This window comes from Nematostella vectensis, chromosome 6 (assembly GCF_932526225.1).
Source record: "Nematostella vectensis chromosome 6, jaNemVect1.1, whole genome shotgun sequence".
Classification (NCBI taxonomy): Eukaryota; Metazoa; Cnidaria; class Anthozoa; order Actiniaria; family Edwardsiidae; genus Nematostella; species Nematostella vectensis.
This window is the reverse complement of record NC_064039.1, coordinates 5080405-5101733: the sequence shown is the minus strand read 5'-3', so window position 1 is coordinate 5101733 and position 21329 is coordinate 5080405. Positions and strand designations below refer to the sequence as shown.

Genomic DNA, 21329 nt, shown 5'->3' with positions numbered 1-21329 from the left:
TCGAGGTAGGTAGGTGCCTACCATTCCCACCGCGATTTGTCGAGCAAAAGAGAGCAGGTCATTTTGAGTAAGTTCTCTTCCCTCTTGTTCGTCTGATTCGTCGTTGCCTGTCTGACTCTGGTCGATTTGCGCTGTCAGATGAAGGTAATTTCATCAAAAAATAATACACAAATTCTACCAATTCAGACAATCTCACGACTTACTGTTGGTCCGACTCAGATTCGATGCGTCTCGCCTATTGTCGAGACTACCGCGTCTTGTTTCGCGCATTTCTTCGTTTGGCTTGTCTATTTGCTGGCTGAAGCTTGCCACCCAGTCTCGCCGAGTCTCTTCCTGGTCATTTCCTGGCCAAAATGCGACCAAGGGCTGAACGTCGGACATTGTGATGCGTATGTGCTGCTTGGAATCATCAGCGAGACACTCTGGTTTGCCGGACATAGGGGCCGGGTAGCTGTCAGAATCAGGATAAAGTATCACATAAAATAACATAACCCGTTATCAGGAAGAGATTTTTTTCGTTTTCCACACTGTAGTTAGGAAAAAGAATGGTGGGAAATAGTGGAAGTAAATATGACAGCAATATGACAATTGCCTGGCTTCTTGCCGCATTTTCTGACAAGCCTGCTTGAAAACTTAAAAGTGAAATGAACTGCGTAAGAATAAAATACATAAGAAATAACAAATGATTGCACACCTGATTCACGTGATACCACTAACACCCCGAGGCAAAGAGGAGAGAGGTCTGGATACAAGAATGGATTATGATCTGACCTGTACTGATTGGCTGAGCCCTCAGTCGTCTTCTCTGGCGAGAGGGGACTGGGGAGGGCAGGGAGCGGCTCTCTTGAGCCAAATGGCGAGCCCGCAACAACCGACGGTTTATCATATGTGGCGGCCTGATGGGGGAGACTGGAGACGAGGTCTACTCGATCCTGTTCGTTACAATAGTCTCCGCTGACCGATGCAGCGTACAAATAGCTGTCGAGGAGAAACAGAATGTATTTCAGGAAATAGATTGACTCATTGAAACGCCAAAAAACGTGAAATATACCATTGCTGGGATACATTGACCTTGGCAAACATGACTTTTCAGATTTCTGAAATGAAAAACACAAAAAGGCAAACCTTGATGTGGCAGACGCAATAAGTCCGGTGGGTAGGGACTTGGTCGTGTTAGTAACGGGCAACAGAAGGCCTGAAACAAAAAAAAGATCATGTAACACTCGACTGAAGCGGAGATCTCGCCACTGCATATCAAGCGATGCCTTGGGTTTCAACGGGAAGGGATCGGAGCTAAAGTAAAAACTATTGAGTAAGCTATACAGGCTACTGAAGGTGTATCAGCACACTAGTGGCGGGTATTTATTACTACTTACCGGATCCATTTAAAAGAAGTAAGCCACCGGAGAGCCGACGGTACTGTCCACTTGTTACACTTTCTTGTGGCTACAACAGTAACAAAAACAGTAAGCAGAAAAAGCCTGAGCAAACAAACAACAACAAAAACACTAAGAATGGGCTTTCAAGTCAGTCAAGGTCGCAACAACGATAAAACGCACAGAGTTAACTCAAGATTGCCTGGTGGCGCAGTTGGCGTCGCTTTGCAGTGCCTGTGCCGCTCATCATCTTCCGGATTCGGTTCCCGATTTTTTTTACAGTGTCACATTATCGACTTCGAGTAAATACTTTTCTTCACACATGACTTGGAAGACCTTTCAATGCTGACAAACCTTATAATTGTCTTTGAGCAAAGACTACTCCAGACATAGACCTGAAGGATCACTAAGAAGAACACTAAGAATGGGCTCTTAAGATTTTACTTCAAACATGACTTGGAAGGCCTTTCAAAACTGACACGTCACATAATTGACTGTGGGCAAAGACTTTACTTCAGACATGACTTGTAAGACCTTTTAAAACTGACAAACCTCATAATTGACCCTGTTCTAAGACCTTACTCCAGACTAGGAAGATCCCTCAAAGCTGACAAACCTCTCTCTTAGTTTTCTTGGAAGAACTTGAGAAATATCTTTGACTGCCCGACTGAGGTGACGCAACCAAGCTCGACCCGAGGCGGAAATGTGGATGCTTCTTGTTCTGACAGAGGAAAGTGATAAAATGTGAATGTCTTTGGTGGTTTTTTATTCTGGAACCCTGAAACAACCATGTTTTACAACTGAACAGTGAACATTCAATGTTTTCAAAAGCTGAACCACGCTTCAAGGGGCTCTTGTACGGCGAGATGGAACTAGTGCATTTGGTAACTGGTACAAAATGTGGGTTTACAAGACCTTGCAGCCCATATCCAACCTGACTAAAACCTAATCTGACATTGTCACTAATGTGTTAGGTTACTAATCTGTTTGGTCCTAGCTTACTCCTTTACTATCATAAACGCTCCCTTTCATCTCCTTTCTTCAAACTTTTCCTTGAGGAAAAGTTCGGGTGTGAAGTTCGGGTGTAAAATGCCTGTTTTTACAAGAAAAATACGCACTGCTAGTTAATCTCGCCTGTTAAAGCGCAGGTAGTTTAGTAGGTTCTTCAGGGACTTGTCCTGACCTTGCGTACTTACTTTGTCCCTGATTGAGCGCATGTAGTTTCTCAGGTAGCCGTACCGGGGGCTGACACACCCTTAACTGGGGTACGCCCTGTTAGTTCCTCAGTTCGCTGCAGCGGGTGCTGACAAATCCTTGACAGGGGCACGCCCTGCTGGTGAATCACGACGCGTATAAACCTTGCTCTGATTGCGCGCAGGTAGTTCCTCAGGTCGCCGTACGGGGGCCTGGCACGGCCTCGACAGGGGCACGCCCTGCTAGTGAATCACGCGTACTTACCTTGTCTCTGATTGCGCGCAGGTAGTTCCTCAGGTCGCCGTACGGGCAGTACTCCGTTATGAGGCACAGCTGTCCCGCGTGAGTCACGCAGCCCAAAATACTGACAATGTTAAGGTGCTTCCCCAGCTGCTTCATCATCTCTATCTCGGACAGGAAATTACGGCGATCCTCCATGGTCGCCATCGCTGCCACAAAAAAAAAAAACGTGAGTCCGACTAGTTAGGGTAGCGAGACATCCAATTCGATACGAGTAAACCGTATTTTCTCGCATACGCGCCATACCTAAGCTATTTGCACTTTCAGCTTAGGTTTTTTTCAGCCCAGTCCCGCGCGTTTTCACTGGGTTTCCTGTGTTCAGACCAGTCCCACGCGTTTCCACCCAGGTTTGTGATCGGACATTCTGTGGTTACCAAGAGTTGTGACATCACGAGAATCGCCATGAGCTTGTCTCAGACTCCAAACGCCTCACGGTTCATATCAAAGCACAGGAAACCCGCTAAGGACAACTGGGACTAGAAAAGGTTTCTTTGGCTACTCACCGTTGTGTTTCTTTACCGCTATCACGCTAAGCACAACTGAACTTGAAAAGGTTTCTTTGCTGACTCACCATTGAGTTTCTTTACCGCTACCACTGTCTCCTTGTTCTCTGGACCGCCTGGCAATCCCACAATGGTTGCCTTGGTTACCTTGCCAAAAGCCCCTGAACCCACCACCTCTCCAAACGCGATGGAACTGTAGTCTACTTCCCACTCGTCAGGCTCAGGAATCGGCCCAAGCATCTCACCGAATATCAACCTGAATAGATGGATATGGTGCAAATCCAATAGAACTGTAGTATTATACTTGTCAGGCTCAGGAATTAAAATATCAACTATAATAGATAGATGATAAGTGGAGTGGGAATATCAACCTGAATCAATGGTTAAAATATAAACACGATAGAACTGTGGTCTAGTTACCAGATGCTCTTTCTTAGTTGCAATCTGACCACCACTAACCCTCCTTCTATCATCTCGTCTGGCCTTCGGCTCTCTTCATCTCTACATTGCCTCTTAATAACTCTCCCCTTTGCTATCATTGCGTCTCGTAGCTGTCTCATAGTAACGTTAACTATCCCCTCTCCTAACATATCGTCTCGTAGTTGCCTCATAATAACGTTAATTCACCCATCGTCTTTCATTTTGTCTCTACACTGCCTCATAATAACCTTAATTCACCCGTCTACTATAATCTAGTCTTGTAGTTGCCTCATAATAACGTTAACTCACCCCTCTTCTATCATCTCGTCTCGTAGCTGCCTCATAATAACGATAACTCACCCCTCTTCTATCATCTCGTCTCGTAGCTGCCTCCTTATCGCCGACGCCTCGCGTGCTCGTCGCCTCTTGTGGATGTATTTCCCCCCACCCACGGTAGGCACGATTACAAGTAACAGCACCCCTATCACCAGTAGGTACAAGATGCCATTGTCACGCTCTTCTGTCACGGCAAGTACTGTCACGTTGAGAAATGTCACGTTCGGCCAGGAAGTTGGAGGATCTGAAAATCGGCGAGGGATCGCAGAATATTGAAAAACGGCCGTTGAGTCCCTAATTTTGTTAAAAGGCACGGCCATTTGCAATACTTACATTCTGTGCTAAAGTATAGCTTGCCAGGCTTTCCATACGCCCATTTGACAAACGCAGTCACCTGCAAAAGCAAATTACCCGTCTATAAAATGTATAACAATTTTATGTCAAAGTTATATCAAAGTTATAGATATACAAATTACCGTTAGAATGTATGGAAAGCCTGTGTCTACGACGATCTCGTAGCTAATATTGGTATACTATAAAATAAGCAAAAATATTAGGGTGACGTTGAGCGGGCGGCGTTAAAAGTTTGTGAAGGAAATCGCAGTACAGTGTTCTTTTTTTCCGATTATATCCTAGCATAACTCCCCAGCCACCCTCCCCCTCACCGCGCTAATCGTCGCTCGCCCTTCGTGTGGGTCGGTCATATGAGCTGCCGAGTAAGGCGTCTTTTTCCAGTGCAGTAGGTATCCTAGGACCATTGCCTGGTCATTAGGCGGTTGCCATGACACCACGACTACGCTTGTGCCGTTGCCAAGGTAACGGGACGATACGATCGAGAGATTGTTAGGTTGATCTGGAGCTAAAAAGGAAATCGTAGAAATACTTAGAGCAAATTAAAGTATCTAAAATAACTTCCACGCAAATCTAAAAAAATAGAAATACAGTACTATGTATATTGCGAAAAACTCACTATTCTCGAAAAAAAGTCGCGAGCTAGTACCATTTCAGATATGTAATGTGAGACGCACGCTACCGTGGCCACCAATTCAACATTTTGATATAGTTGGTCAACCAAAAAGCGAGATTCACTTTTTAATTGACACGAACTTTATAACGAGAAGTTAGACTGTGAGATTTTTTAGCCATGCTGATTGACGTTGATGCCAATCAGCTTTCTCGCATCCTTATTGGCTTACTTTACAAAAATGTCAAGGTGGCCACGGTAGCTGGCGTCGTATCAGATAGCACGTTTTTCGCATCCTTATTGGTTTACTTCACAAAAATTTCAAGGTGGCCACGGTAGCTGGCGTCGTATCAGATAGCACGTTTTTCGCATCCTTATTGGTTTACTTCACAAAACTGTCAAGGTGGCCACAGTAGCGCGCGTCGCATCAGATAGCACGTTTCTCGCATTCTTGTTTGTTTACTTCACAAAACTGCCAAGGTGGCCACGGTAGCTGGCGTCGTATCAAATAGAACGTTTCTCGCATCCTTATTGGTTTACTTTACAAAAATTTCAAGGTGGCCACGGTAGCTGGCGTCGTATCAAATAGCACGTTTTTCGCATCCTTATTGGTTTACTTCACAAAACTGTCAAGGTGGCCACAGTAGCGCGCGTCGTATCAGATAACACGTTTCTCGCATCCTTATTGGTTTACCTCACAAAACTGTCAAGGTGGCCACGGTAGCGCGCGTCGTATCAGATAGCACGTTTCTCGCATCCTTATTGGTTTACCTCACAAAACTGTCAAGGTGACCAAAAATTTTCAAGTGCGTAAAAGTAAAACCGGGCAAAGACATTTACACTTCATTATGTCCAGTACACCGGTATTTCCAAATATGACATTACAATATGCTTACCACAAAATAGCGCATATTCGTCATCATCCAGAGCCTCCCTACAACTACAAGCTATAGAAATAACAGAAATCGGTCAGAGCAATGCAACAATAAACACCCCCTGTGTTTTTTGTTTTGCTTATTAACCATGGGGTGCTGTTTTTGCTGTTACGATACATACTTGGAGTACGAAACTTAATCACTTTTCTCCCGTCGCTTTCGTTGTGGAGTTCTGATCCAAGGGCTATTACCTGAGTGAGACCATGAGCAAAGCGTTAGATAGATAGGTTCTGCTACTGTAACTGACTTATTCTGTCGAATAAGCAGACAATAGCATCATTCTAAATAGATTTATACCGCCGTTTGTCTTAATGCAGTGGGACATACGGCTTTTTAGATGAATACTCCGTCTAATATGTAAATGGATGCTCTTTAAACGGTGACAATGTTATTTATATATCTTACATCTAATACATAAGGCGTGTCGAAGGGAAGGGCACTGGCAGTATAGGTAAGGTAATGATGACTGCTTTTCTGTAAAAAAAAAACTCAATGTTGTGGCATGCTGAATATTAAAATATGTAAAAACGATTTCAACCCTATAGACGTGGATATTAATTTTCCCCAAAGAAAACTGATTGTAATAAAATGATTCTAAATATCTAAGAGTTTTCCGCACACCTTATCGCCTCTGGTTCCATTGGAGAGGTGTCTTTCCCCCAATTATGACATCCCCTCCCCGAGGTGTTTACAAGCAGTGCTAACCATCTGGTATACTCTCTTCCCCTTATTCAGAACCCCTCCCCTTGGGGATATAAGCAGTGCTTAACCATCTGGTATACTCTAACCCCAAAGGCTATTGAAACCCCCCCTCCCCCAGAGGGTAGAGGCAGTGCTTGCCATCTGACTCCCGCTAATGTGATGCAATAAATATATTTATCATGATTATCATCATAAATATCTTCATTACTACTATCCCTTCCACAGTGGATAGAGGCAGTACCTACCATCTGACTCGCGCCAATGTTATGCAATAAACATATTTATCATGATTATCATCATAAATATCTTCATTATTACAACTACCCCTTCCACAGTGGGTAGATGCAGTACCTACCATCTTTACTATGGCATATGTAGAATCGTGTCCGTCTCCATTTTCTTGATGTAAAAAGATATCATAGCTGCATGGTTTACCTAAAAGCAAAAACAAAAGGATTACCAAGTGGGATACGTCATAACTATCAAATTTGATACGTAATAACATATACCAAGTTTAATATTCCATTATTATTATATGCTCATATACCCATGTTAATACTTCATAATTATCATTTTAAGGTGATTCGTACTGGGAGAAGGTGGCACCCAGGTAAACACCGCTGACAGTTTGCAGGTGCCGGAAGTCTTGTTTGTTTCCACATTGAAGGTAACGTTCAGGTCGGTTACTGCATTGAGCGGAATAGAGCCTGCAAACAAAGGTGTTATATAGTTATTTTTTTATTTAACGTTCTGTAAAACTGTAAGTCAGCGCAGTACATTTATTTTCTCTGCAAAGTCGCATTGGGCAAATGCGACTTTTATAAAAAGATAATGTGAAGGCGTGCGAAAATATGTTTTTTTTTTGGCGCACTACAGTTCTTGCGAAAAAAACACCGCGAAATATCCACGTTTATAGGTAGAAATAGAAAATTGTATAGCTCATCGCAATGTATGTATTATATATATATTGCATTGTGTGGGTTGGCTGTGCTGTATTATCATAATACAATTAGCAATGTACGATTTCTAATGTACGGACCAATATATAATACAGACACATTGTACTGTAAAAAAAGACAACACCACCATGCTTTGTGTTTACGGAACCTTTATCATCACAATTAAAAAGGCCCCATTCGGGCAAATTCAGAGACTGTACACTGACCGTGCCCAAAGGCGTATTCAAAATCGCTCATACTAAGAAGCCTTTCAAGGGTCCTCTCAGTGAGGTCACGTGAGGCGACAAGACCCCTTGCTGTTACTATGGCAACAGCGATTTGCCCAGCAGTGGTGGGGAAGGTCAGGTAATCATCAAAGATCTGTAAAGCGGATGACGCCATGAGAAACCAGCCCGTAGCAAAACCAGTGTTATTATTTTAATGAGAGTGAGCTAGACAAGGAAATCAGGCGAAAAAAAAAAAAAAAAAAGGAAAGGTAAAACTAGAGACATTTGGTGGAGAACATGTGTGCCCCGGCACCTCCCCCCCTTGCGAACCCGGGAAAAGGGGGGGGGGGGGGAAAGCTACATATAATAAGCAAGAATATTTAATGAACACCTTTCGTTTTTGTCTATAATAACGAGAGCCCATAACAGCCGGTGTGTTCTGCAGAAAGCGAGTTGACTGTAGATATAAAAGAGGAAGTATTTGATCATGTTCATTTGGGCTTCTTGGAAAGAAAATGGTTATTATTGGACCACCCCGGGGGTGCGGGAGCAATTAGCACAACCGTCTGCAATCTGCGTAGCTAGACCTAGAGGGGTTGATTAGGCGGCTGTGGGCGCTTGCAGCTGATCCTAGCACCCCCTCTTTCCCAGCCCCCCTTGCGCTACGCAAGCTAGTATTTTGGTTTTCATAATAAGCCCCCAGGTTTGTGACACTCAGTATTTTTACCCTGCAAATGTCTAAGATGATTTAAACTAGAGTATGTATATTAAGCTTGTATCTGCATTAATATTGGCATTAGGTGTCCTTTTCCAATGTCTCGTGTCTAGTCACTTACACATTTATAAATGCTCCAGTTCGCTGCTTTGTTCGTTCTGTACAGAACTAGGAACCCCAGGGGCTCATGGGAAAGCTCCGGCGCCACGTGTGCGTTGATCGCGAAGAGCAGACGGTCAGACCCTCGACAGGTCAGCGGTACATACACAGATGCAGCCCTTCTGTCGTACGACAGGCCCCCTGGCCCTGGTCCTGAACAATATAGACAATATGGGAAATTCAGTTATAAAAGCATTAAAATGCTTTGTTGAATTACGAGAATCTAACCTGAGGTGAGGTTCTTGATAAGTTGGCAGCCACGGATACATGGCTGACTTGCGCTCTGAAACGCAAACTTACAGTTAGCGTATAGTGGTTTGGCTTGGTCGCTATTGCATTTCATAGCAAAATATTTTGTTCTTAAGAAATCCCCCCTGAACCAAGGCGTCACCTGCTCGTGCTCAAGGGATTGCGTTACCTGTTTGTACTGATAGGATTGCGTTACCTGTCAGTACTTTTAGGATTGCGTTACCTGTCAGTACTGATAGGATTGAGTTAGGATGGCGTCACCTGCTCGTGCCCAAGGGATTGCGTTACCTGTTTGTACTGATAGGATTGCGTTACCTGTCAGTACTTTTAGATTGCGTTACCTGTCATTCCTGATAGGATTGCGTTAGGATGGCGTCACCTGCTCGTGCCCAAGGGATTGCGTTACCTGTTTGTACTGATAGGATTGCGTTACCTGTCAGTACTTTCAGGATTGCGTTACCTGTCAGTACTGATAGGATTGAGTTAGGATGGCGTCACATGCTCGTGCCCAAGGGATTGCGTTACCTGTTTGTACTGATAGGATTGCGTTACTTGTCAGTACTTTTAGGATTGCGTTACCTGTCATTCCTGATAGGATTGCGTTAGGATGGCGTCACCTGCTCGTGCTCAAGGGATTGCGTTACCTGTTTGTACTGATAGGATTGCGTTACCTGTCAGTACTTTTAGGATTGCGTTACCTGTTTGTACTGATAGGATTGCGTTACCTGTCAGTACTTTTAGGATTGCGTTACCTGTCATTCCTGATAGGATTGCGTTAGGATGGCGTTACCTGCTCGCGCCCAAGGGATTGCGTTACCTGTTTGTGCTGATGGGATTGCGTTACCTGTCAGTACTGATAGGATTGCATTACCTACTCGTGCCCAAGAGATTGCATTACCTATTTGTACCCAAGAGATTGTGTTACCTGCTCGTGCACAAGAGATTGCGTTATTGCGTTACCTGATCGTGCCCAAGAAATTCCGTCACCTGCTCGAACTGATTGGACCGCATTACCTTTTGGTAATGATAAGATTTTGTTACCTGTCAGTATTGATTGGACCGCATTACCTGTCAGTACTGATAGAATTGCATTACCTGTCAGTACTGATAGGATTGCGTTACCTGTCAGTACTGATAGGATTGCGTTACCTGTCAGTACTGATAGGATTGCGTTACCTGTCAGTACTGATAGGATTGCGTTACCTGTCAGTACTGATAGCATTGCGTTACCTGTCAGTACTGATAGCATTGCGTTACCTGTCAGTACTGATAGCATTGCGTTACCTGTCAGTATTGATAGGATTGCGTTACCTGTCAGTACTGATAGGATTGCGTTACCTGTCAGTACTGATAGGATTGCGTTACCTGTCAGTACTGATAGGATTGCGTTACCTGTCAGTATTGATAGGATTGCGTTACCTGTCAGTACTGATAGGATTGCGTTACCTGTCAGTACTGATAGGATTGCGTTACCTGTCAGTACTGATAGCATTGCGTTACCTGTCAGTATTGATAGGATTTCGTTACCTGTTTGTACTGATAGGATTGCGTTTCCTGTCAGTACTGATAGGATTGCGTTACCTGTCAGTACTGATAGGATTGCGTTACCTTTTCGCACTGTGAGATACACTCATGCTCAGGGATGTTAGGGAAGCCATTGAACTTCAGAGGAGCTTTACACTGTAAAGAAAAAAAGAAGGCACGTGGGCATACATCTCATCACCAAAACACCACTAAACCAGCCCTAGCTAAGCACTACGGAGCGCGTATTACTCAGAGCATTGAGAAAACTAGGCTTTCTACAGACAGGCAGACAAGCAGGCAGCCCCTCCCTTCAGCAAACCCTTGCCTCCGTAATTACACTAATAAGTACTGTCAGGTTTCATCAATTCCCTTTTAACGTACAACCACCCTGAGTATGTTGAAGTGCAACACGCTTCTTTTTTTTCCTCTAAGGTGAGGCATTTATTCGGAGGGGACGCTTCTTCTTATTTTTTTCCTCTTAGGCGAGGCATTTATTCGGAGGAGGCGCTTCTTTTTATTTTTTTTTCCTCTTAGGCGAGGCATTTATTCGGAAGAGGCGCTTCTTTTATATTTATTTATTTTTCCTATTAGGCGAGGCATTTATTCGGAGGAGGCGCTTCTTATTTTTTTTTCTCTCTTACGCGAGGCAGAGGAGGCTCAAGCAATTACAGTCAAACAGACGGACGGACAGCTAACTGGACACTCAGATAAGACGTTGAGGGCAATTTCATGCCATTTTTTGCTATATGAATATACAGTGTTTTACCTCCGTACAGTTGGAGCCACAAAGAAAATCTGTGGACGGCGAGGGATCATTGGTCTATAAAAATTAATCATTGGTGAAAAACAACAATTAATATAACAATTAATCATAAGTGAAAAATAATGCTAGACTTCTTCTCTAAGGGAACTCATAAAATCGTTCGCCTTAATATTTTTCCTTTTTTTCATATGCTTAGCACTCCGCTACTTCAAGATTGCAAGGTAAGAAAGGTGACTTGGTATCAACGGTTCCCAACACTGTATTTACAATTTCCTGTTGGATAAGGTGAATGATGAAGATCATTATAAGTTATACAGGAAATTATAGAAATGGCAAATAAATCGAGAAATAATTAGTTTTCAGCCTGAAGAAGCTAGCTAAACGACTAAAAGCTTTTTGTTTAGATTTGTGTGATTTGGCAATAATAACCAAGGCGAAAACGAATAGTGCTCACAACACAAGCCATTTAACAATTTCCAACAGAAAGACTGATTGCAGCCCCTTCTTAGGCGAAGGTCGTTAAAATTATAAAATGAATACATAAAGAGAAAAACATGTCTGTTGCTGCGCTGGTGAATAAAAACCGTGCGCAGCATGGGCATGTTTTCTCTTGTTTTCTTTATTTTTATTATTTTATTATTACTTATTTTATATTTTATTTTACAGACGTTCTCCCAACAGGAAGTGGGCTCATCACATCGTTTTCTTCTTCCCTCGTGGAGAGAAGTATTGTGTAGTTCCAGAAAATATCCATACCCCCCCCCCCCCCCCTATTGAGGGGGTCGGAGGTATGACCCCCCACCCCTCTGGAATTTCCAGCCCTCTGGAAAAAAATAAATACAGTAACTGTTAAGAAAAAGGGCAGTCCCCCCCCCCCCCGGAATTTCCAATCCCCTCAATGGGGGGGGGGGGGGTATGGATATTTTCTGGAACTACACATTCCTGACTAGATATAGCTCCTCGAATAATAGCCCCATTACCCTATGTCTGTCTAACATTACAGCATATGTCTACAATGTGTTATTTTGGTATGAAAATCATACGGACGGACGCAGAATGAAAGATTTAGTTTGAAGCGGCAAAAATGCGAATTTTGAACAAGGACATTCAAGAAAATTTTGTTAAGAACAAGGCTTTTAACGACTATATTTGATTTTATCGCAACACAAAACACATGTCTCTCTATCGAGAAGTGAGATGTTTGTAATCTCGAAAATCTTGTGCAAAACTAAATACTTCAGATATATGATAATCCGCATGAGCGCGATGGCCGCAAAACTCTTTAATCTCCTCTTTCCCTTGCAACCTAAATATTGATTTTTTTAGAGAGAGAAAGCTTTCAATGAATATCGATGTGTATCACACTAGGTCTTCATCGCAAAATAATAGCAGAATATGAACGGAAAGATAATCAGAGTATAATTATGAGTAAAATTAATAATTTGAAATGAGACAGAGCTAATAGTTTCCTGGACATTGGTTCCATTAATTGTGTTTTCTTGTCGTTACCGGGCTAATGACTTCGAAGTATCAGTGATTAATTGGGCGGCTCATATTCCTTCATAGGTACATTTTTTGTCATTTAAATATTTATTCATTTTTTTGTGAAATGACAGACGAAAAGAAAAAAGGAGAAATTTTGCAAAGCAATATCCGTCTCCCCAGCTGATGTTGTTCGGAAAAAAAGAGAGGACGAAAAACTACCTATAAATACAAGATCGGGGAATGCATTTGGCATCTGAGTACTAGAAATAGATAACAAGAAAGCTACTAAACATAACCACGATACAGAGTATCCTTACCGGAGGAATCGATGACAACACGCCAAACTAGAAAACAAGAGATAAAAATCATAAGGTAAATTATCACGACATGCGATCGAATAGATAGAGATACGGTTGTTGACTTCTTGTTACTATTCGCTACCCCACGAAATAATCACTCCCAAGTGGTGTTATCACAGCTAATTGTACAAAACCAACGACAATGTTTGCCTTGACTCCTACCTCTCTTGTGCAGAGTAATTCCAGCTGCCCTTTCTGAGTCTCTAAAACGATTCTCTTTAACGCAAAACTCCAGTGGTATTTATCACACAAAATGCTAATAAAAACAAGCAAGAGAAGGGCACGCTGAACTACGGTATATACCCCCATTTTTTCATTCTATTTCCTGGGCATTTTCTCAATCTACCCACTCGTTATACGACACAATCACTGTTTGACCAACAGTGATATTTCTTTTTTGTTCTCGTTCTAAATCCTGTTCGCGGGCCTTTTCTATTGTTATAAGTGGTAAGGGTGGTAGAAGTAATCATTTCTGGGTCGACTTGACATCGCCATGACGTCATAGCGGAGGAAGAATTCGGGATTTCAGGCGAATGCGCGTTTGACAGCCAAAGGCGAATTGAGGGGAAGCGCGGAACGATGGAAAGAAAGGAACAGAGAAAGAGAAACGGAAATGATACAAAATACAAGCCAATTGTTTTGGAACACTCTGATTAAGATACGAAGGTTCAAAACTGGCCTTAAGAATCATGAAAAGGATTATCGCAGAATTACAATAAATTACAGAATGCCTGCAGTAGGAAATGGTACACTGATGATTGTACGCTTAAATTTCCGCTTTCTATTATTTACTTATAGTTTGAATAACGTATAGAAGTGACAGTAAACTAGCTTTTCATTAGATAAACGGCATTCAATTGGAACCGGTCTCTAGGAAGCCTACCTGACATTTCTCAAAATTATCAATTGGATTTAGAAAATGTCGAGAGAAAAATAACTAGAAAATACAAAAGCAAAGCTAATAACACAATTCCATGTTTTTATTCGAAGGAAAAAACTTCCATGTGTTGCTGAACGTTTTAATTGACGGTAAATGACGATCGCAAACCCAGTAAGGGGAAATGACCACCTACAACAAACACTGTGACTTTATGTGATTTCCTGTTATTAGGCCCTAAGAACTTTATCACATCAAACTTGACAAATGAACTTTTGATATTAATCTTAATTTTAAAATTTTAGATATGACTGAGCACATTTTACGAGATCACAAATGATGTGTTCTTATGCCAGATACTGCTAATATCTATTGGTTCGTTATCAGACGATATAATATGACAGCAATATAAATCACAATGTTTCCACCCAACGAACAGTCCACAGATTTAAGAACACTTGATCATTGAATATTCCAAAGTCTGATTTGAGGGAAGGGAAGAGGGTACTTGGAAATGCGTTTTCAGGCGATGAACCAATATTTTATATTTCATATGAGGCAAAAACAGCATTTGAACTAGAGAAAGACTATCACCGATTCAAAAAGCTTATTCCATTAAAACAAAACACTGAAAGACTCATATTGAAAAGCTACATGTGTTATACTGCCGATATATGAATATCACAAACCCTGGAGAATTCCCTACTCCACTTCTCGTATCGCTAATGACTACTTTAGTCATTCGACTTCCTGCTATGATAAATAAAGCATCGTCAAGGGGCGTGCAAAGCCGCCTTGCGTTCAATTCGGCCTTTAATCTAATTTCTTACACGGCAATTTGATAACGGCTAACGTAAATGCATTGCGTAATAATGTGTATGCCCCAATACCTAGAAAAACGATATTCATGTAGAAATGAAGTTTATCTAAATTTTTTTTCGAATGAGGTTACACTACCCCATCGTTCAGTTGTAGTGCTTATTTTAGGGGTGGGGGTTGAGAGGTACCTTAAAGGGTTTATTTCCTCGGCTGCGCATCTGATTTGCGCATGGTGTTTCCGGGCCACGATAAAAGTCAAAACTCTTTGATAATTTGAATATATCAAGCGGATGAAGGGTAATAGTAGGGTAATAAAGATCTGAAAGCGAAAGATTGTTGAGTAACAGCAAGATGTATCTAATTTCTACTTTACATGTCGTATCTCATATTTACCCATGTATAATGTGCCGTCGTATTTCTCTAAAATAACCCTGAAAATCGGGTTGCGCATTATACATGGAACCGCTTTTTTATCCTGTCCATTAACAAGAAAAATTAAAAAAAATAAAAGTTTATTGCAGGCGGTTTCGTATAACTCTAGGAGAGACAGCCGCCGACTACAAAAAAATGATAAACAACATCCCTTCGTATGGTATCGGCCGCCGAAAGGAACATAATTCATAGATCCGACGCGCGCACGAATATCCAATCAGAAAGCAGCAAATAGACGCCAGCGAAGTGCAACCCAAATGTCCCACAAATTGTACAACATGTCGGATGAGGTCAGTGAGTCCAGCCCGGAGTTATTTTAAATACAGACATTTATAGGAGTTTTCCTTCGACTTGGAAATTAAACCACAGTAACCTAACATGATGGAAACTTGTCTTGTTGTCCAACCTTGGTAAAAATCTTGTGAGAATGAAGCATAGAAATAGATAACTACGAGTTTGGTTGTTGAATGGAAACGGCATGAATCCAGCTTAAAATACGAAAAATTGGAAATGATAAGATAAAGCGGTGCTCTCTACGGTAGGTACTAAGTGTTTATGTATTTTCAAAGCTATTTTTGTCAACAGTAGTCGCGGGCTTTTACTACTTTAGAACAACTATATAAGTGCCGTCTAACTAGGTTAAGAGTGCGAGATGCTTTAAGACTGTTCCATTTGAGATCATTTGAGAACTGCACACCGAGGTAGGGATGACTCTCTCGCTCCTCCAGCTTGGACCCGTACAGGAAGTAATCCGCGTAGATGGTAGATCTTTTGTTTGTTATGCGCAGAACACAGCACTTGTAGAGAAAGAGGACAGAGCCAACATTAAAGATGTCGTGTGGGTACCTTATTGGTACTCGCACAACTATTTTCGCGGGCACTCGAGAAGAAATGGTTGGCATATTTCGAAAAATTATCTTATCATCTAAGGGAATTGAAAATGTCAAAATCACATTTTTTTCCACAACAAAACAAAACTGTAGAAAACGCATCATTTTGTGCTTGACTCTATCTTCCAAAATATTTAAGCTTACTTAAGATCGAAGACGAGAAATAAAAGAGAAAACAGTACAGCAATTAAATGGGAGGTTACTAAATCTCGCGATTATAAAGGTCCGCGTCTCTCTAATCTCTTGACAGGCAACGCAACCCAACGAAATGGCTGGTACAAGCATTGCTGTAAAAGACCAACAACATCTTTGAGCTGTATCGGCATGGGGTTTCTTCGGACTTTTCTTCGAGAATACAGGGAAATAAAAAACTAGCTTTCACTTGCATTGTTTTTTCTTACCTCAGATTCTTTTTTTCGATGTATTCTTACCAATTTGAAACTCCCGCGTCCCGTTTCGCCGCCATGTTTTTTGTCATTGGTAGCCAGGCCAACCACAGGAAATCTGTTAAATATATTTTTTAAATATTTTCTAGTTTGTATGATTAGATATTTCCAATAATGAGACAGTTGCTAAAATAAAAGACAATCTTTCTTTTATATGTAAGATTAGGAATCTCAATACCATGTCGTATGTTTTCTTAAAAATTTGAAGGAAATGTAAAGCGTGGCCACTAAGCTACATGACGTCATTTTCACCCACGTCGAACCGAAAAGTGTGTGCAGACGCAAAACGAAATCCTCGAAACGAAACATCTCTTTGAACTCCTTGTGCGATTGTTAGAGGCTTAGATCTGTGGCTTTATGATGTTCCTGTATATTCTTAGCTGGGTATCCACGATATTTCATATTTTATTTCTTACTCTAGCGCTTGGTAAGTCGGGTTGGGATTGTTGTTGGTTTTGTGTCGTTATTGAATGTTTGTGCTGGGTTGCCTTCATTATCGTTACTCGCGTGGATTTGAATGTATATGTCCTGATCAAATAACTGCATTACTTTCAGCTGCTGCATTGTATTATTTGGCTGAATTAGTCGAAGAGTATACAGTTATTGCAGCAAAAATCATCAAATACATGTTGATAGTAAGTGAACTATGCCTCATTGACCGATGCTATTGTAATCGATACACTATGTTCAATTAGGAAAATAATAAGCTTACTTAAGACATATAACTGTGTGTTTTTGTCTGAGAAATACTAAATTTACTTTTAATCTCAGTTATATTGCGTTTTTTTGTATGGCTTTACTGCAAGATTTCACAACACATTCCATCAGACTTTGTATACATTTTTTTACAAGTCCTAGCCCTCAACCCCATTTACAAATAAAGCTATCAACCCAAAATTTTAATGTTATCACATAAACTATCTCTTGCTTTTTCTATAAAAAAAACATTTACATTTTAACACTACCTGTTTTGTGCTAATTGTTTTTATCATTTATTCTAGGGCGTGTTTGTTATCTATTTGTGTTTGTTTATCTTCGAATCCTTCCCTTGGTACATAGTAGTGATTGGTTTGGCATCAAATGTAATCTACTTACTGCTACTGAAAGATTTCCCATTCATTGAGCTTAGTTCTCCTGTATTTATAGCTGCAGTTGGTGAGTGTCTAACCTATGAGTATAATTATATAATAATTAATGTCAACAATTGTACCTCCAGTCCTACTACAATGCACTACACATAAAAGGCTTCAGTTCAACAGCTCTGAAATGTGAGAAATTTATGATTTGAGTTTTCCTGGCTGTGCAATTACAAATGGTGGCCATTTAATTTGCAATACACACATCCTAAAATTGTGCTTTTCTTCCAGCATCAGTGTTTGTTAACCACTACCTGGCATTCCAATACTTTGCTGATGTTTGGTATCCATTCTCAGAGGTATGTTAATTTGTCTTATCCCATAAAATATAAATACTGTACTATATAACCTAAAAGTAAATACCCGTGAAAAGCGTTAATGATTGTTTTATTTTACTTAGCAAATCTTGTTATAGGATTTTTTGTTGAGGTATTGAATCCTCACTTTGTTCTTATCATGGTTGTGCTAATTTTTCTGTTCAAGGTTCTGTCATACTTCACTATCTGCCTGTGGATAGTACCTTTTGCGTTTTTTGTATCTTTATCGGCAAGTGAAAATGTGCTTCCTACATCATCGTCTGCTACCACAGACAGTGGCTCACAAGGTTTGTCCACACCAAGAGACAGATCTAGCTCCTTACTGAAAGGGGTTTGGCACAATGACTATGGGGAGAGTGGTTTGGATTCCTGACTTCAACAGGCAAAATTTTAAAGGCAGTTTCATCAATAAATTATGCACCTATTAGGGTGTGTTTAGGTGGGAATGCATACCACATACAGCATACCAAGAAAAAATATGTATTTATTTTATGTCTAAAAAATGCAGAGATAAATAGGGGCATGAACCCAAGGGGAAAATTCTGGTTTTGCATATTTTGTACAAAATGCTTTCCCTAGGCAGCCAAAGAGGGGTTTTTAAGGTAATTCCCTTGAATTGCACTGCGCGCCTCTTCAGCGCATAGTGGCGCGCGCTGTTTGTTCGAATTTTCCGGTTTTAAGTGCGCGCGCGCCACAGTTGTACAAGAAAACACATCAAAAGGCGCACGTTTTTTACTTAAAATCACTTTGACAGAAAAACGAAGTCTGTTACCCCCATTTTTTTATTGCTCGAATAGTTAAATATATACGGAAAAATGATATACTTAAAGAAAAAAAAAGTTGGGTTGTAGAAGTTTGTTTATTTTCTTTTAAAAGCTGTAAAAATACTACAAAATGGCGCTTTTTACAGTATAAATAATTGCGTTAGCTACTACAGGTTATTGTTTGGGAGATCAGATTTTGGTAGCTCGACAAACAGAACTTAATTGTCAAAAGACTATAGGCACTCTTGTTGAAAACTACCTTATTAAACGTAATTTTCGTCACGTTAATTTCGCGAATTTCAAAAGATTCGCGAAAATATGGTGACGCAAAAAATTAAGTGTCGCAAAAATTAGGATGCGCGGAAATTAAGTGAGTACACAAGAAGCCTTTGGGAAATATTGGCCCTTTGATAAGCTTAATGGAAACACCTTGACTATTTAGTTATCTAATGTACATAAAGTACAGTAAGGGGTTGAGTTGAACTAAATTTAGCCCACGCATCTTTTGTTACAAATTGTTTCAGTTTTGATGATTACAGCACATTGTAATTCCACTTGCTTTGCTTGATTTTATTATCCAAAAATCGCGAAATAAAGTGATCTGGTTTTTACGAAAATAGGAAAATCGTGAAAATAAAGTGTCGCGAAAATTAAGTGTAATAAGGTAAAAGTTGGGATTTTTTCTTGCGCTATCAGTAAAAACACGTCAACTCTACACCCCTCTGTTTTGAAAACAAGGTCGGTACCCCCATTTTTTTATTACATTTTCTAAAAGCCCTTTTAATTTTTTTTAAACTTGGCATAAACAATATTGAAGTTAAAACTTCAATATTGTTTATGCCAAGTTTAAAAAAATTCTGGGTTGTAGAACTATTTCAAGGGAATTACCTTAAACCCCTTAAACTCTGCCACATGTAGATCCACTTTGGCTCATATGGCTCAAGGTTTCCATCTTGACTAACTTGGAATGTACTCAAACTCCCAAGATAGTCAGGATTCAGATATTAGCCACAAAACAAATTAAACAAAGTGTAGTAATGTAAATCTTCAAGCCTAAAGTTTATCATGCTGTTTCAAAACAACTCTAAAAGTTTGAAGTACTGTATGGTTATTGGAAATCTAAAATTCAATTTTTAATAGCTACTACAACAACATATCTTGCAATAAGTATGACTATATTAAGCTTTGTGATGCCAAAAATACTTTTATACCTCTGTTTCAGGTGATAAGTTTGACTATCCAGGCAAACGATCAAGTCGGAGACAAGGAATCCTGGCACTTTTTGGTTTCTTATCAAGAAAAACAGAAAGCTATCTCCCAACAAGAACAAAGACTTACTGATTCCAGGGACGACCCATGTATGAATAATGGCAGAAAGCAATCTCCCAACAAGAACAAAGACTTACTGATTCCAGGGGTGACCTATGGTATGAAAAATGACAGAAAGCTATCTCCCAACAAGAACAAAGATTACTGATTCCAGGGGTGACCTATGGTAGGAAGAATGACAGAAAGCGATTTCCCAACAATAACAAAGATTACTGATTCGAGGGGTGACCTACTGTATGTTACTGTGTGAAGAATGACAGAAAATCTCCCAACAAGAATAGAGACCTACTGTTCCTCTGCCGACCTCTGGTGTCATTTAGTAATAGAATACGTGTATGCTGGTAACCCATTATTTTCAAGCTGATATGTGATTGTACATAGAAATTAAAAGAAGGCCGAATTTTACTTCAAAGGATATCAGCCAAGAAATTTGAACATTATTCGTGTGCCGTTCACTGAACTAGCTAACAGTAGCACAGATGGAAAGTAGATGAGAAAAGTTTATTATCGGATGTCCTAGCAGAGCATTAAATGCCATCCTAAGAAATACCCCAGAATTCGTATAAGTATGTGTACTTGTTTTCTTTGTGTGAAATAAGGCTGACATAGCCATACATCATGAGGGTTAGTTGGCTTTTAATAAAAATAACCCTGGAGATTGTGGTGAAGTACAGTTTTAAAAAGATTGCCAGCTATCTATGCATGAATTCAAATTAGATTTTTCTCATACACAGCCAGCTACAATCAGGGATAAATTACTTAGGGACACGATGGTTTTGTGCATGTGGAACACGGGTGCGTGCATCATAATATTGGAACCTACTCTGTTCCTGTCGATAAGCCGCCGCCCCCCCCCCCCCCCCCATCCCCCCATTCAATGTTGTTCGGAAATCAACCTTCTCTACAATTCAATGTATATTTCCACATGCAACATTGAGTGTGGGGGGGAAGGGGGAGGGTAGAAATGATATTTTTATGTTGAAGAAAATTTTTGCCATGCAACCGCAAAGAAATTGTTCCATCGTCCCATTGTTTTTGTCCCGGATTGTAGACTTGTAAAAAAAGTTATTTCATAGCTTTCTATTTTTCTCCAAGACAATGTAACATCTTGCTTTGCTTTGATAACCTGAATTTCTTTTTCTTTTTTGGAAGTAAATTTGATATACCCAA

General features: G+C 40.6%; 2 protein-coding genes across 7 annotated transcripts in view; one reads left to right on the top strand and one right to left on the bottom strand.

Moving 5' to 3' along the window:
* The window catches only part of LOC5521403, a 23209-nt gene extending 8161 nt beyond the window's left edge, over nucleotides 1-15048 (bottom strand). Inside the window, exons 1-24 of one of the 3 annotated variants that reach the window (XM_032366574.2) lie at nucleotides 13312-15048; nucleotides 13108-13134; nucleotides 11309-11362; nucleotides 10627-10698; nucleotides 8998-9052; nucleotides 8732-8922; nucleotides 7896-8049; nucleotides 7321-7437; nucleotides 7086-7165; nucleotides 6434-6502; nucleotides 6150-6219; nucleotides 5990-6040; nucleotides 4795-4988; nucleotides 4606-4662; nucleotides 4463-4523; nucleotides 4154-4373; nucleotides 3442-3629; nucleotides 2835-3019; nucleotides 1993-2097; nucleotides 1377-1446; nucleotides 1126-1195; nucleotides 772-978; nucleotides 204-451; nucleotides 22-131 (exon numbers count right to left, since the gene is read on the bottom strand). In XM_032366574.2, the coding sequence (XP_032222465.1) occupies nucleotides 22-131; nucleotides 204-451; nucleotides 772-978; nucleotides 1126-1195; nucleotides 1377-1446; nucleotides 1993-2097; nucleotides 2835-3019; nucleotides 3442-3629; nucleotides 4154-4373; nucleotides 4463-4523; nucleotides 4606-4662; nucleotides 4795-4988; nucleotides 5990-6040; nucleotides 6150-6219; nucleotides 6434-6502; nucleotides 7086-7165; nucleotides 7321-7437; nucleotides 7896-8049; nucleotides 8732-8922; nucleotides 8998-9052; nucleotides 10627-10698; nucleotides 11309-11362; nucleotides 13108-13134; nucleotides 13312-13458 (2802 nt within the window). In that variant the 5' untranslated portion in view covers nucleotides 13459-15048. The remainder of the gene's footprint in view (nucleotides 1-21; nucleotides 132-203; nucleotides 452-771; nucleotides 979-1125; nucleotides 1196-1376; nucleotides 1447-1992; nucleotides 2098-2834; nucleotides 3020-3441; nucleotides 3630-4153; nucleotides 4374-4462; nucleotides 4524-4605; nucleotides 4663-4794; nucleotides 4989-5989; nucleotides 6041-6149; nucleotides 6220-6433; nucleotides 6503-7085; nucleotides 7166-7320; nucleotides 7438-7895; nucleotides 8050-8731; nucleotides 8923-8997; nucleotides 9053-10626; nucleotides 10699-11308; nucleotides 11363-13107; nucleotides 13135-13311) is intronic. The other 2 variants (XM_032366576.2, XM_032366575.2) reach the window with 2 other exon arrangements.
* On the top strand, nucleotides 11400-21329 carry LOC5521515 (protein TEX261). Of its 4 annotated transcripts, XM_032366589.2 has the most exons (8): nucleotides 11400-11526; nucleotides 11972-12031; nucleotides 12922-13162; nucleotides 17169-17248; nucleotides 17615-17768; nucleotides 17981-18048; nucleotides 18233-18353; nucleotides 20053-21329. In XM_032366589.2, exons 4-8 carry the CDS (start codon nucleotides 17240-17242, stop codon nucleotides 20169-20171), a joined length of 471 nt encoding a protein of 156 aa, XP_032222480.1. In that variant the 5' UTR covers nucleotides 11400-11526; nucleotides 11972-12031; nucleotides 12922-13162; nucleotides 17169-17239; the 3' UTR covers nucleotides 20172-21329. The 4 variants fall into 4 exon arrangements, with proteins under 4 accessions (XP_032222480.1, XP_032222481.1, XP_032222482.1 ...); XM_032366590.2 differs by lacking the exons at nucleotides 11400-11526; nucleotides 11972-12031 and having other exon boundaries at nucleotides 12267-13162; XM_032366591.2 differs by lacking the exons at nucleotides 11400-11526; nucleotides 11972-12031; nucleotides 12922-13162 and adding an exon at nucleotides 15683-15815.

What these genes read in the sequence shown, in the direction of transcription:
- LOC5521515 (XM_001641256.3), top strand. Translation starts at nt 16,971, where the DNA reads ATGATGTTCCTGTATATTCTTAGCTGGGTATCCACGATATTTCATATT. An exon ending in TCATCAAATACATGTTGATA is followed by an intron (nt 17,249 to 17,614) that starts GTAAGTGAACTA and finishes CATTTATTCTAG; the next exon opens with GGCGTGTTTGTTATCTATTT. An exon ending in CACAGACAGTGGCTCACAAG is followed by an intron (nt 18,354 to 20,052) that starts GTTTGTCCACAC and finishes CCTCTGTTTCAG; the next exon opens with GTGATAAGTTTGACTATCCA.